Source organism: Myotis myotis, unplaced genomic scaffold (genome assembly GCF_014108235.1).
Source record: "Myotis myotis isolate mMyoMyo1 unplaced genomic scaffold, mMyoMyo1.p scaffold_m19_p_32, whole genome shotgun sequence".
In the NCBI taxonomy this organism is placed as follows: Eukaryota; Metazoa; Chordata; class Mammalia; order Chiroptera; family Vespertilionidae; genus Myotis; species Myotis myotis.
The window spans coordinates 2,746,175-2,759,855 of NW_023416338.1; the positions used below are offsets into that span (position 1 = coordinate 2,746,175).

The window sequence follows — 13,681 nt, forward strand, 5'->3', positions numbered from 1 at the left end:
TGTCTTTGAAGGGATTGCTAAGGTTTATTGGGTGCCACTAACATTGCAGAGGGACCACAGGCGGGGCCGGGTCTGGGGGAGAGGGAGTGACAGAGCAGTGCCCTTGCCAGCGAGGAGGATGCCTGTGGGCTGTGTTTGCCCTCGGACCAGATGCTGCCTGGCGTGCGAGGAGGGCCCGGAAACTCCCACGGATGGAGGTGATGCTTCCTGTTCTCCCGTCCCAGGCCTGAAGGCCTGCGGTGAGGAAGCGTGGGGGAGATAAGGCATCGGACGAGTGGCAGGGGCACGGGAAGCGCTGTGAGGGGTGCTGTGGGTGCCTTGGCCTGTGTGTCGAGGGGTGTGATAGCGGGGAAGGGTTTGGCAGGAGTGTCTGGGTAAGGTCACGCTGTCTGTACGACATCATCACCATGTCTGTGGTTGGAGGGTTGTGTTGTGTGGTTGTGGGCCTGTGAGAGTATTAGGGGCCCTGGGTGGGATGTGCAGAGGGTGCGGGCCAAGGGTGCCCACTGTGGTGTGTTTGCATGGAGGTCGCCTGACTGTGTCCCACGCGGTGGGTGTCTCGCTGCCACAGGTCTGCAGACCGGCAAGTCGGGACCAGCCTTCGGTCCTCTTCCCGGAGCCTTCTCAGCCACTGGGGCAGAAAGGAGATGGGAATGCAACAGTTCATCAGTCAGACAGAAGGACAGACATGGTGGGGGCCTGCCCCTATCCTAGCCCCTTGTTGCTACTGGGGACTCTTTAGCGCCTTTGGGGTTCATCCTTCCCAGTAGATTCCCACTGAACTTCTTTGGGATGCTGGGACTGAGCTGGCTGCCGCCTTATTATACAGAAGAAAAGTCCAGAGAGGCCACCTGCTGTGGGCCAGGCCTCTGCTGCAGTGGGCCTGCCTCTCTCTCCTCTGCACTCCCTGAGGCTCGGGGATCCTAAGAGTTTGCCCTAAAGCCCCTGTCCACACCCCTCCCCCCACTCACATGTTCTTCGCCCCCCCCCCCCCCCCACACACACACACCGCACCCCGGCCGCCCAGGACAAAGCCAGATCCTCCTAGTCTGGAATTCAAGGTTCCACCCACTATTCTCCACCAGACCTCCTCTTCAAGGACTCAAATCCTGCCACAGTTCCCCCAACTCCAAGAGCTATTCTTACCTCGCTTCCACTCCCCCTGCCCCCACCCTTTGCAGGAGCCATCCAGCTGCTGTCGGGAATGCCCTTCCCCCTCCCTGGCCTGGCAAAGGCTCCCCTGAGGGGTCAGGGGTTGGCCTAGAGGCTATTTCCTGGTGGGGGAGGAGGGGACACAGCCAAGTCCCGCTTCCGCTGGCCCCCTCCCTTCCTTCCCTGGCTCTTCCCTGGGGCCCGAGCTCACGTTCCTCCGCTGGCTCCTGTCCACCAGCGTCTCCAGCCTCTGTCTGACACACGCTTCACTCACGCCCGCCCACCGGTCTGCGAGGGAGTGTGTGTGGGGGGCAACCCTTGCCATTTTTCACAGACTGAGGCTCCTAAGCCCCCACTGCTGACCTGAACCAGTGCTGTCGCCTTAACACTGACCCCTGGCTCCCACCTTCACTTCCAACCGGGACCAGAGGGTGCCGACACCTGAGTCAGATCACATGCTCCAGCTGACAGCGGCCAGGGCTCCCGGTGTCTCACCATGGCCGCAGAGCCCAGCCTGACCTGACCGGTCCCCTTTCTTCCCCTTCTCGCACCTCCCCTCAGTCTCTGATCAGTAGGCTCCAGCCTTCCCAGCCTCCTCACTCACTCACCAGGCCTGGTTCTGTCTCAGGGCCTTTGCATGGGCTGTGCTCTCTGCCTGGCTGTGTCCTCCCCATCCTGGCTCCTCCCTCACCTCCTTTAGTTCTCTGCTCAAATGTCGCGTCCTCAGGGGAGCCTGCCCTGGCCCCTGTGGAAAATTCTAACTTTCTCATCCTCCCTCCACCCCTTTTCTTTCTTTTTTAATATACATATTTTTTATTGATTTCAGAGAGGAAGGGAGAGAGAGAGAAACATCAATGATGAGAGAGAACCCCTGATTGGCTGCCTCCTGCACGCACCACGCTGGGGATCGAGCCTGCAACCCGGACAGGTGCCCTGACTGGGAATCGAACCCGGGACCCTTCAGTCTGCAGGCCGACGCTCTATCCACTGAGCCAACCGGCTGGGTCCTCCTCCCTTTTCTGCCTCGTCCATTGCCAAGGGGCCTGACAAAGCCTTATACGACTCATTCGTCTGGTTGGTTATCTGTCTCCCCACAGAACTGTGAGCCCCACCAGGGCGTGAGTTCCTGTGCCTTACTCCTGCCTGTGTCCTTGGCACCCAGCGACGGTTCAAGACATGTGGGCCGAACGAACAAACAGATCGTAACTGTGAGGGCAGCAAAGGAGCCACGTGCTGTGTGCCTGGCTCAGAGACAGGGCTGAGCTCCCACCTTCAGCCTCCACATCCTGCCTTCCCCCGTCCAGCCACACAGTCCCTAAACCAATATTTACTTAATATTTGTCTTCATCGCAATTGTGTTTTTTAAATTAATTAAATTGGTCTCCACTGGACACTAGTCTTAACAAGTAAAGGGAAGCTCATGCACTTGCCATGAGTAGAAAATGACCTAAAAATGTGCAATGAGTGCCTTGGCCAGTGTGCTCGGTGGTTAGAGCATTGCCCCGCGCACCGGAGGGGCTCAGGTTTGATTACTGGTCAAGGGCATGTACCTGGGTTGTGGGTGGGATCCCCGGCCCTGGCTGGGGCTCATGCGGGAGGCAACCAATTGATGCATCTCTCTCACATCTCTCTCTCTCTCTCTCTCTCTCTCTCTCTCTCTCTCTCTCTCTCTCTCTCTTTCTCTCTCCTTCTCCCCCTCCTTCCCTTCCTTCCACTCTTTCTAAAAATCAATGAAAAAAATATCCTTGGGTGAGGATTAACAAAAAAAGAGGGAAAGGTGCAATTAAGTAGCAAGACCTTGTCTTGACAGGAATGGCTCCATCGGCTGAGCCTGATCCCTTACATCAGAAGGTTGCCGGTTCAATTCCTGGGGTCGGGGCACATGCTCAGGTTGTGGGCTTGATCCCCAGTAGTGGAGATGCAGGAGGCAGCCAATCAATGTTTCTCTCTCTCTCTCTCTCTCTCTCTCTCTCTCTCTCTCTCTCTCTCCTCCCTTCCTCTCTCTCTAAAATAAACAAAAACACACACACATATATATATATATATATATTTTTTAAAATATATTTTATTGATTTTTTTACAGAGAGGAAGGGAGAGAGATAGCCAGAAACATTAATGAGAGAGAAACATCGATCAGCTGCCTCCTGCACATCCCCCACGGGGGAAATGCCTGCAACCCAGGTACATGCCCCTGACCGGAATCGAACCTGGGACCCCTCAGTCTGCAGGCCGACTCTCTATCCACTGAGCCAAACCGGTTTCGGCTTTATATATATATATATATATTTTTTTTTTAAAAGCAAGATCTCGTGCTCAAGTCTCGGCAATGCTGGGCCCTGGGTCAGCCTTGAGAGCAATGTGTGTGGGAGGCCTTAGCAGCGGTTCTCAACCTCCTGGCCCTTTAAATACAGTTCCTCGTGTTGTGACCCAACCATAACATTATTTTCGTTGCTACTTCATCACTGTAATGTTGCTACTGTTATGAATCGTAATGTAAATATCTGATATGCAGGGGTCTTAGGCGACCCCTGTGAAAGGGTCGTTCGACTGCCAAAGGGGGTCGCGACCCACAGGTTGAGAACCGCTGCCCTAGTCCGAGCACAGAGGAATAAAAGTGGGAAGGAAATCAACTCCCAGGCCGTGGAGGGCTGATGTGATGCTGGGCCTCGGACCTGGCCCGATTGGGTGCATTGGAATTTGGTTGCTATGATTCTCTGGCCAGAGAGTCGCCTGCGGTCACCCCCTGAGGGGCCGGTGGAGCGGCACTTAAACCCAAGCTGATGACCCAGCCTGCGTATCCCCGTATCCCCGGCCCTTCTCAAGGGAAGGTTCGCCAAGGCTGGAGCCCAGCGAGCCAGAGGCCCTTCCTGCAGCAGGAGGGGCCCAGGGTCAAGAGCACATTGTTTTCCCACCAGGGGGACGTCATTTGGGGTAAACAATGTCAAGAGCTTCCCCGTTCTCAGCTGGGACGGGGACAGGCCTGGCTCTGGCCCTGACTTGCTGACGCATGGCCCGGCCTGATCACTTCCCTGGGGCCTCAGTTCCCTCTCTGAGAAATGGGGATAATAATAGCACCTCCTTCCTCCCCACGATGGCTCCCGGCCAGGATGGAGAAAGGAAAACAGTTTGTTCAGAGCAGGGGCTTCTCCCTACCCTCTTGCTTCCCCGTCTGCAGGCTGCCCGAAGCTGAGGGATTTGGCCCAGGAAGAGTGAGGGGCCCTAACCGGTTTGGCTCAGTGGATAGAGCGTCAGCCTGCAGACTCAAGGGTCCCAGGTTCGATTCCGGTCAAGGGCATGTACCTTGGTTGCGGGCATATACTCAGTAGGGGGTGTGCAGGAGGCAGCTGATTGATGTTTCTAATTCTCTATCCCTCTCCCTTCCTCTCTGTAAAAAATTAATAAAATAGATTTAAAAAAAAAGAGTGAGGGGACCAGTTCCTCAAGGGGGGAGCTCCCACAGAGCGGGGGTGTGAGAAGAGGCGTAGTGGAGATGGAGGCTCATGTGGAGGGCCCTGAGTTGTTGACAACAGATCTCACGGCCTGCATTTAGCACCCGAGGTTAAAATAGACCCAGGCAGATGATAGGCCGGTGGCAAAGCCATTGGAAAAAGCCGCAGGCTCTGGAGTCAGAGGGATCTGACTTAAAATCTTGGGTGCCTCCTGGGACTTCAGGTTCTAACCTGCAAATGGGACCGCCAGTCCCCGGGTCCCAGGCCAGCAGTGTGTCACTGAGCGGGGAGTGTGCACAGGGTGTGCTTGGGGTGCGGCCTGAGTCACCTTCCCTGTGAGAAACAGGGTGTCATTGGATGGATGACCGGTTCCTGGGAGGCGGTGAGGGGGGCAGAGGCATGGAGCCATGACCTGAGCATGTGCCAGGCGCCCTCGAGGCTCCCCCGCGGAGGCCCCCAGCCCCTTGTTCTAGCCACTGGGGGACAGCACTTCACAGCTGGCAAAGCATTTTCATGCCCTTGATTTCAGAGGCCCCCATTTTTGTAGAAGTGGAAAGTGAGGGGTGGAGTGAGGGGCCAGGGTCACTCTCAGATGCTGCTTTCCCTCCGTCCCCTCCTCCACGCCAGCCACCCTCCCCCACCCTAGTCCAGGCCACTGGGCCTTTGCCCTGACGGTTCATGCAGCCTGGAGCACTGTCCCACCTGCCCTTCCCGGCCTGCTTCTGCCCATCCTCCAGCTCAAAGGTCCCCTCCTCCCCGAGCCTCTCCCTTGCCTATCTGGAGTCCGATCACCTGGGTTCAGGTCCCAGCTTGCTCCTCTCTAGCTGTGCTACCTGGAGCATGATGCACACCCTCTCTGTGCCTCACGCTTCATCCGGAAAGTGAGATAGTAGCTCACAGGTGATAGGTGGAATGAGTTAATAGTGCAGAGTGCTTAGAACTGTGCCAAGCTCACACTAAGCACCTAATAATTGTAGGCTCTTGGTCACTCCTCTTATCATGGCTCCATCGCTGTCTCTCTTGCCCACTACTCAGGGAGTTTCATGAATGGAACTGCGCGCATCTTGGTCACTGCGGTGTCCTCAGGGCCCAGCATAGGGCCTGGTGCATAGCAGGCACTCAATTAAGGAAGCAGCAAGTATGAGATGAGCCTCTCTCCACCCCTAGTCCTGAACCAAAGCATTGAGATTAAGACCTGCCCAGTATCTTACCTGGATGCCACTGCGTTGCTTGCAGGGGGCCACTGGGACTCCAGGACCCTCTTCTTGAATTCCTCCAGGCTGGCTGGGTCTGCCGAGAGAGGGTGTTATGCCCAACCTATTGCCTTAGTAGCCCCTTCCCCTGGGGATAGATGGCAGCTCCCCTTTTTGGCTCTGCCCTCACTCACCGATAGGCTGGGGGTTGGGGGCAGGAGCAACAGGTCTTGGCACAGACATCGGCAGCGACTGTGAGAAGAAGGATAGAGGGAGATTGGCGGAAGCCAGGACCCCTGAACCAGAGTGCCAAGGAGATTCCTGCCCCTCCGTGCCCTTGGCTCTGAGGTCCTTCCAGGGCGGACCCCATGGACAGGTACTCATGGAGGACACATGTGCCAATGGATGTAGCATCGTCACCTGTGTCCACCTGCCCTCAAAATGACTGGGGATTCCAGGGACTGGATTTGCTTAGAGCTCCCAGAGACCCTACTCTACAGGGCTGGCCTGCCTCAGTCTCCATGCCAACCTGACCCCGATCCATGACCCTGAGTCCATCACCCAACCCAGCCCCTTCCAGACTGAAGTCGACCCACTCGGTAAACCACTGGGCCCCAATTCTCAATGCCATGCCTTGAACAACCTTGAACCAATCCTCCCAAACCTGAAATCCAAAACCAGTTCTGATCTTAATTACCTAAAATCCAATCCCAACATGAAACGGAACTTTCCTTAGAATCAAACCCCATCCTAAACCCAGTCCCAATGACAAACCTGATCTGAAGTAACTTTAGATCTAACCCATCACCAAGACCCAGCCACTATGAAAAATCCGGCCTCAAACCCCATTCCCCTAGCCCCAGCCCTGGGATCCACAATGGCCACCTACAAACACCTTTCCAAGGTGACGCTCAACCCCAACTCAACCTTAGACCCCCAGTCTCTACCTGAAACAGAGCCCCACCCCAGCCCCACCCCAAGATCAGCATCCACACAACCTCTCCTCTAGATCCAGCTTTGAGCCCCACCCAACCCCAATGTATCCCCATCCTAACCCAGGGTCACCTCAGCTTTCACCTCAAATATATCCCAATGCCAGCCCAACGCATCTCCCTACCAGCCGTCCCAGACCCCACACAACTTCAACTCCAAACGCATGGTCAATACCCCTCCTCATGCCCATGAAATCCTACATCCACTCTTGGCTCCAAACTTCTGATCATCTCCAGACCCACAAGCCACCTACACCCACCTGAGTCTCAACTCCAGCTTCAGGACCTCAACCCAGTCCCGAAGCCACTGACATCCTAGATTCACTCCTCATCCAACCTTGGACCCAACAGCTGCCCTGCATGCAACCGCTGACCCAACTTTTAACCTTGTCTCATAACCTGAACTCCAAACTCAATCCCAATTCTAAGACTAATGAGATGGAACCCAAACCTTAGTCCAAACCAACTCTAGACATGGCAGTCACCAAGAACTCACCGTGACCCAACTCTAAACACAAATTATATATCATATCAAACCTTTTGCTAGGCCTGCCTTAACCCTCACTATAACCCTAATGTCACTCACAACCTTAACCCATTGCCCCCTGATCCTTCAGCTCAACAATTCCCAACCCTGACACCAACCCTCAATTAATTCCTATTCTTCACCCTAAACTAATTTTGAGGCCCATCCAGCTGCCTAAACTCAACCCCAATCCTTTACCCTTTCTCAGTAATTCCCAATTTCAAACTCTACCCCAATCCTAATGCCAACAAAATCCCACATGAATAAATACATAACCATAATCCTTAAACCAACCCTAGACTCAACAGCCACCTACGTGTGACCCTCCCCTAAATTCTAAGTCCACCCTCAATGCTTCAGCTCAGCCTGATCATAAAGCAACTGATATCCTAGATTCACCCCTCAATGAACCCTGGACCCTACAGCCACCCTACCTCCAACTCCCGTCTTAACCCTACACTCTTCCTTGGTGTTGATCCCATTTGAGACTTGGTCCCTATCCTAATGTCAATGAAACTCTCAAGTGACTAACTAACCCCAACTCCAACAGACTTCAAAACCAAGCTTCACATCACCACCAACGCCGCCCGGACCCGGGGCCACCGGCCCACCTTGGCCTTGATGCAGGTGTCCAGCGCGGAGTTGCTGACCGACAGCTGTATCTTGAGGTGCTCGACCTCCCGCTTCTTCTCCTCCAGCTCCTTGGCCTGGTTGTCTCGCTCCTTCCGCAGCGCTGCCTTCTCCTCCAGCGCTAGCTGGGTCTGCCTGGCACACTCGGCCTGCAGCTTGGCCTCCCTGGCCTGGGCTTCCTTCGCCACCTTCTCCTTGGCCTCCTGGCTGGCCCGCAGGGCCTGCTCAGCCTCCAGCTTCTGGCGCTGGAGGTCTGCGTTCTCTTGGGCCACACGCTGGATGCCAGACCGCAGGCTCTGGGCCAGCTCCTCCACCTTGGTGCTCATGATGTTAGGCATCTGGTCGCTGATTCTCCTTATGGAGACCAGGTCAGAGCCCATGGTGTGGTATGGGCTGTAGCTTAGCGCGTCGAGGGTGCGCGGGATGATGGAGTCCCTCCAGAGGTTGCGCAGGTCCACCGCCAACTTGTCCTTGTCCAGTGGGACGCAGAGGGACTGCACCTTCTGCAGATGACTCTCGGCCAGCTGTCGCTCCTGCCGCTGCTGCTCCCGGGCCTTGCCGCATTCGGCCAGTTGCTCCTCCACTATCCGCTTGCTCAGCCCCAGACCCTCCTTGTCCTTGGCGCACACAGCCTTCTCCTTGGCCAGCTCCACCTCTAGCGTCTTGGTCTTCTGGTTCAGCGCGAGGAGCAAGGCTGCAGGCACAGGGTGACAGGGCGCAGGAAAGCTGGGGGGCTGCCAAGGAACTGGATGGGGGAGCCCCCACCCTGGCCCCCCACTGCCCAGAGCACTCACCGTTGCAGCTGTTGTTAGTCTCCTTGAGCTGTTCTTGGCATTGTTTCTCGCTCAGGATAATGGCGGCCATGTACTTCTGGTTGTTCATGTAGACATTCTGCCCGGATAGGACACAGGCCAGACCTCAGAGGGACATCCCCTGACCCCGGGACTGCCCAGACCCTCAGGGCTGAGGCCCCAGATCCAGCACTCAGATGGCCTACGTCAGTGGTCGGCAAACTGCGGCTCGCGAGCCACATGCGGCTCTTTGGCCGCTTGGGTGTGGCTCTTCCACAAAATACCGACTTCTGCGCATGGGCCACGAAGTTTCCATCGCGCTGTACATGTGCGCCCGCACGTGGTATTTTATGGAAGAGCCACACTCAAGGGGCCAAAGAGCCGCATGTGGCTCGCGAGCCGCAGTTTGCCGACCACTGGCCTAGTTCATGAGGGCATGGCTCCTTTACAGGGAAAGCTGGTCTGATCTTCTAAAGTTGTTATGATTACCCTGGCCAGTGTCTCAGCGGTTAGATTGTCAGCCTGGGAACCGAAGGGTTACAGGTTTGACCCCAGCCCTGTTCAGGGCCAGAGCAGCAGGAAACAAATTGATGTATTGATGTTTCTCTCTCTCTCTCTCTCTCTCTCTCTCTCTCTCTCTCTCTCTCCCCCCTCCCCTCCTCTCTCCCTTCCACTCTAAAATGCAATGGAAAAAAATATCCTCAGGTGAGGATTTAAAAAACATGTTATAAAAAGAAGTGTTATGATTAATACAATTTGGCAATAAAAATATAAAAACACAAAAAATGAAAAAAAATAATAGAAAAGAAAAAAATATGGAGGCACTGACAACTGCTCCAGTGTGGACGGACCTTGAAAACTTGATGCCGAGTGACAGAAGTTAGTCACAAGAGGCCACGTAGTGTCTGGTTCTTTTAGATAAAATATCTAGAATAAGCAAACCCATCAGGGACAGAAGGCAGATTCATGGCTCCCAGGGGCTGGGGAGAGGGAGGGATGTGCAGTGTCCGCTAATGGGGACAGGGTTTCCTTTTAGGGTGATGAAAAACATTCTAAGATTATTTGTGATGATGGTTGCACAACTCGGTGAATGCACCAAAAGTCGTTGAACTGTGCACTTTAAATGGGTCCATTATACACGGCACGTGAACGAAACTTTTATGGCCATGCCTTCCGAGCTTTGGAACAAAACCCTCCGCAGAAATATAACAAGTAAAGATATGAAGGGTGCAGATTCTTGTCTTACTGCTCGTCCTTAGGAAGCTGGGCCTGTGCGAATGCCCTGGGTTAGGGAAGCACAGAAATAGCTCGGAAAGTTCCAGTGACTTCTGCTTTCAAAAGCCTTAGCCACACTCTGGCTGGTGTGGCTCAGCTGGTGGAGAGTCCTCCGGTGCACCCAGAAGTTGCCAGTTGGACTCCCGGTCAGGGCACATGCCCCGGTTTCAGGCTCGATCCCTAGTAGGGGGTGTGCAGGAGGCAGCCCATGGATGATTCTCATCATTGATGTTTCTATCCCTCTTTCCCTCTCCCTTCCTCTCTGAAATCTATACAAACATATATATATATATATATATATATATATATATATATATATATATATATATATAATTTAAATATCTTTATTGATTTCAGAGAGAAAGGGAGAGGGAAAGAGATAAAAAACAATCAATGATGAGAGAGAATCACCGATTGGCCGCCTCCTGCATGTCCCTCACAGGGGATCGAGACCACAACCCCGGCATGTGCCCTTGACCGGAATTGAACCTGGGACCCTTCAGTCCACAGACTGACGCTCCATCCACTGAGCCAGACCAGCTAAGTCACACATATATATTTTAAAAAGCCTTAGCCACAGAAGGGGAAGTGAGGAAGTGAGAAAGGGGTATCTTGCAGTTAGAACAGTTCAATTTTCCTTTCCCTTTCAGGGTCCCAGGTCAAGAAATGCAGTTGCATTTCCAGAAAATTAAAAAAAAATATCATGTTTCTTAGCACTGACAGAATTGGGGAAAGACCAAGATCCATATCTGCTACCATCGGACACTGGGGCTGCTGGAGCAGGGCCGGGTGGGTCTAGGGCAGCCGTGGGCAAACTACAGCCCGCGGGCTGGATCCGGTCAGTTTGAAATGAATAAAACTAAAAAAAAAAAAGACCGTACCCTTTTATGTAATGATGTTTACTTTGAATTTATATTAGTTCACACAAACACTCCATCCATGCTTTTGTTCCGGCCCTCCGGCCCAGTTTAAGAACCCATTGTGGCCCTCGAGTCAAAAAGTGTGCCCACCCCTGGTCTAGGGGCTCCCCCACAACCATCAGCACCCCCTCCTGGGGTGGGGGCGCGGGACAGGATTCCCCTCAAGAGAAAACCCTGAGGGATTCAAGCCTAGAGGAATTTGTCAACTCAAAGTGGGGAAAAGCATGATTTTCCAATTTTAAAGTTGTGAAGATCTGGATTCTCAGATTTCTAATCACCTACAGCAGGGAGTCAGGACCCGGGGGGGAGTCCCTAACACTTTATGACCCCGATTCCTTCCTAGTGGCTCCTGCTGGGATGGTGCTGAGTGTCCTGGGGATGGGCTGGCGGGGACTCACGGCTCTGCCCTGAGTCTGAGGAGGGTGCGTCCCCTGCTGGGGTCCCCTGCTTGCACCCATTCCAAAGGTCAGATGGAGACCCATACTTCCCCGGGGGCCTGAGGCGAGGCCCTCCCTGCCCTGGAGCATGAGGGGGACCAGCCCCCATTGGGGAGTCTAAAGGAGACACGCCCTGCCCTGGGTCTGAGCAGCAAAGACAGGGCCCTTTCTGGAGCGGATGTGAGGGGCCTTCCTGTCCCGTGAGGAGGGTGGGTGATCTGAGGCTGGTCCTCCCCACCTCCCACCCCAGCCGGTCAGAGCCCCTCTGGTGGGAAACATCAAGGCTGTCCCCCCCAGGAACCCCCCCACCCCAGGCACCCCCCCCACCCCATCAGGGTCTTGGCGCTAAGACCTCCACAGACAAAGAGCGTGTTCGGTGTGTAAGTGTGTGCGTGAGGGAACACAGGGGCGGCCCGATGAGTTTGGCATGAGTGCGAGGGGTAACAGTCTCCATGAGACCCCCACGTGTGCCCCCTGCTTCTGGCCCCCCGGGAAAACCACCTCCTTCTCAAGCCTCCATTTCCCCATCTGCAAGAGGGCTTAGGGTTCCTCCCTACCTCTTGGGCTTCCGTAATGAGATACTATTTCTCAAGCGGACGCCAGCATAAGGCAAAAATCAGCCGTCCCTACTGACTGCTAAGAAAGAGACACATGTTCTGAGTTTTTATCCAGCCAGTTCTTGTTTGCAGCTGGCACATTCTGAGCCTCTTATGCGCATTAATCCACGGGCCCAGGGCTGATGCGCGGTTACACTTGGATTCCTGAGAGATAACGAATCCTTTTTGTTAGTATAAGTATATCCAAAATGTTGCATGGGATATACTTACACAAACAAAATATGCATTGCTGATCTGTTAGGGCTCCTCATGCAAAACGAAGGGTCTGGCCTGGCCAGTGTTCTCAGTGGTTAGAGCATCGGCCCACACACGAAAGGGTCTCGGGTTCGATTCCCTGTTAAGGGCACATACCTGGGCTGTGTTCACTCCCTGCCCTCAGTCAGGATGCCTTTCTCTCTCTCCCTCCGTCCCTCCTTCCCTCCCTCCTTCCTTCCCTTCTACTCTCTCTGAAAAGCAAGGGAAACAAAATCCTCAGGTGAGGATTAAATTTAAAAAGTAAGGTCTGTGACTCCCATTCCGTGGATGGGGAAACGGAAGCTCAGAGAGCTGAGGTGACTTTCTGGGGTCACCAGGGCCAGTGTCAGGCCCTTAGCCTTACCCGGTCGGCCAGGCACTGGCGGAAGCTGGCATTGATCCGGTCCACGTCTCGGCGGGCCACCAGCAGCATCTGCATGATGCTATCCCTGGCGCGGGCGGTGAGGTTGAGCTCCTTGGTCAGGTTGACGTGGCTTCCCGAGAGCCCCTGGAGCTGGCTGTGCAGGCTGTCCGCCCGGAGCTTGGTGGCCTGCAGGTTGGACTCGGTGCTCTCGTGCACGTTGCCGTAGACCATGAAGAGGACCAGGCCCAGGATGATGAGGAACTGGATGAGCGAGACGAAGAGGAAGAAGTAGCGCAGGTAATACCAGCAGCCCCGAGAGCTGCCCCCCGCCCGAGTGTAGGCCCCTCCGTGCTCCATGGCCAGGCCCATCTCCTCCCCGGGTGCCGCCCGCCCGCCCGCCTGCCCGCCGGGTGCACTGGTGCTGCTCCGCTGGCTGGTCTGTTCTGGGTGGTGGCTTGCCCCTTCTGGACCCAGCCGCCCACAGGGGGAGTGTTTATATTATTCCTCTTAATACTTCCTCTGCCCGGCTCCTTCCTGGCCAGGAGGAAACGGGGAGCGGTGGGTTATCTCAACACTCCCACCCAGGCTGTGAGGGGAAGGCGAGGGGGGGCAGGGGGCAGGGACCAAGGCCTGGCTGGCCTTTCTGGGTGGGGCACCAGCTGGGTGACTGGGCGTCCTTGGCCTCTCTGAACCTCAGTTTCTCCATTTGCCCCTGCCCTGTGCCAGGCGCTGTTCTGGGCGCTGGCAGCAGAGGAATGCGCTCAGGTCCGCGTCCCCTCCATGTGGAGGAGGGAAGAGGAGGCACGGGGAGAAGGGACTGCCCTGGGTCTTAAACTGTTGGTTCACTGAGTGGGGCTTACCCCGCAGCGGGTTGACCTCAGACGGGTGCCCACCTCACAGGGCAGTGCCAATTACATGAGCTAAATTGTGCGGAGTGCTAAGCTCACGGAGTGGGTAGGCTGATCCTGGGTGGTGGTGGCGTGGACGCCTGTTGTAGTAAAATATAGAAATGTTTAAAATGCTTAAAGAACGTTAGAAAAGTTTTAAAATGTTTGAGTGAACTTTCCTTAAAACGTAAGGTATGATATTAAGACACATCCC

At 54.9% G+C, this 13,681-nt stretch overlaps 1 protein-coding gene across 1 annotated transcript; it reads right to left on the reverse strand.

The window, feature by feature from the left end:
• Positions 1-13,128, reverse strand: LOC118652616 (plasmalemma vesicle associated protein). The gene is made up of 6 exons (XM_036302614.1): positions 12,581-13,128; positions 8,737-8,833; positions 7,924-8,636; positions 5,989-6,046; positions 5,813-5,891; positions 1-631 (listed from the first exon to the last, which is right to left on the reverse strand). The coding sequence occupies exons 1-6, from the start codon at positions 12,947-12,949 to the stop codon at positions 625-627; spliced, it is 1,323 nt and encodes a 440-aa protein (XP_036158507.1). The 5' UTR covers positions 12,950-13,128; the 3' UTR covers positions 1-624.
• Between the last annotated feature and the right edge of the window lie 553 nt (positions 13,129-13,681).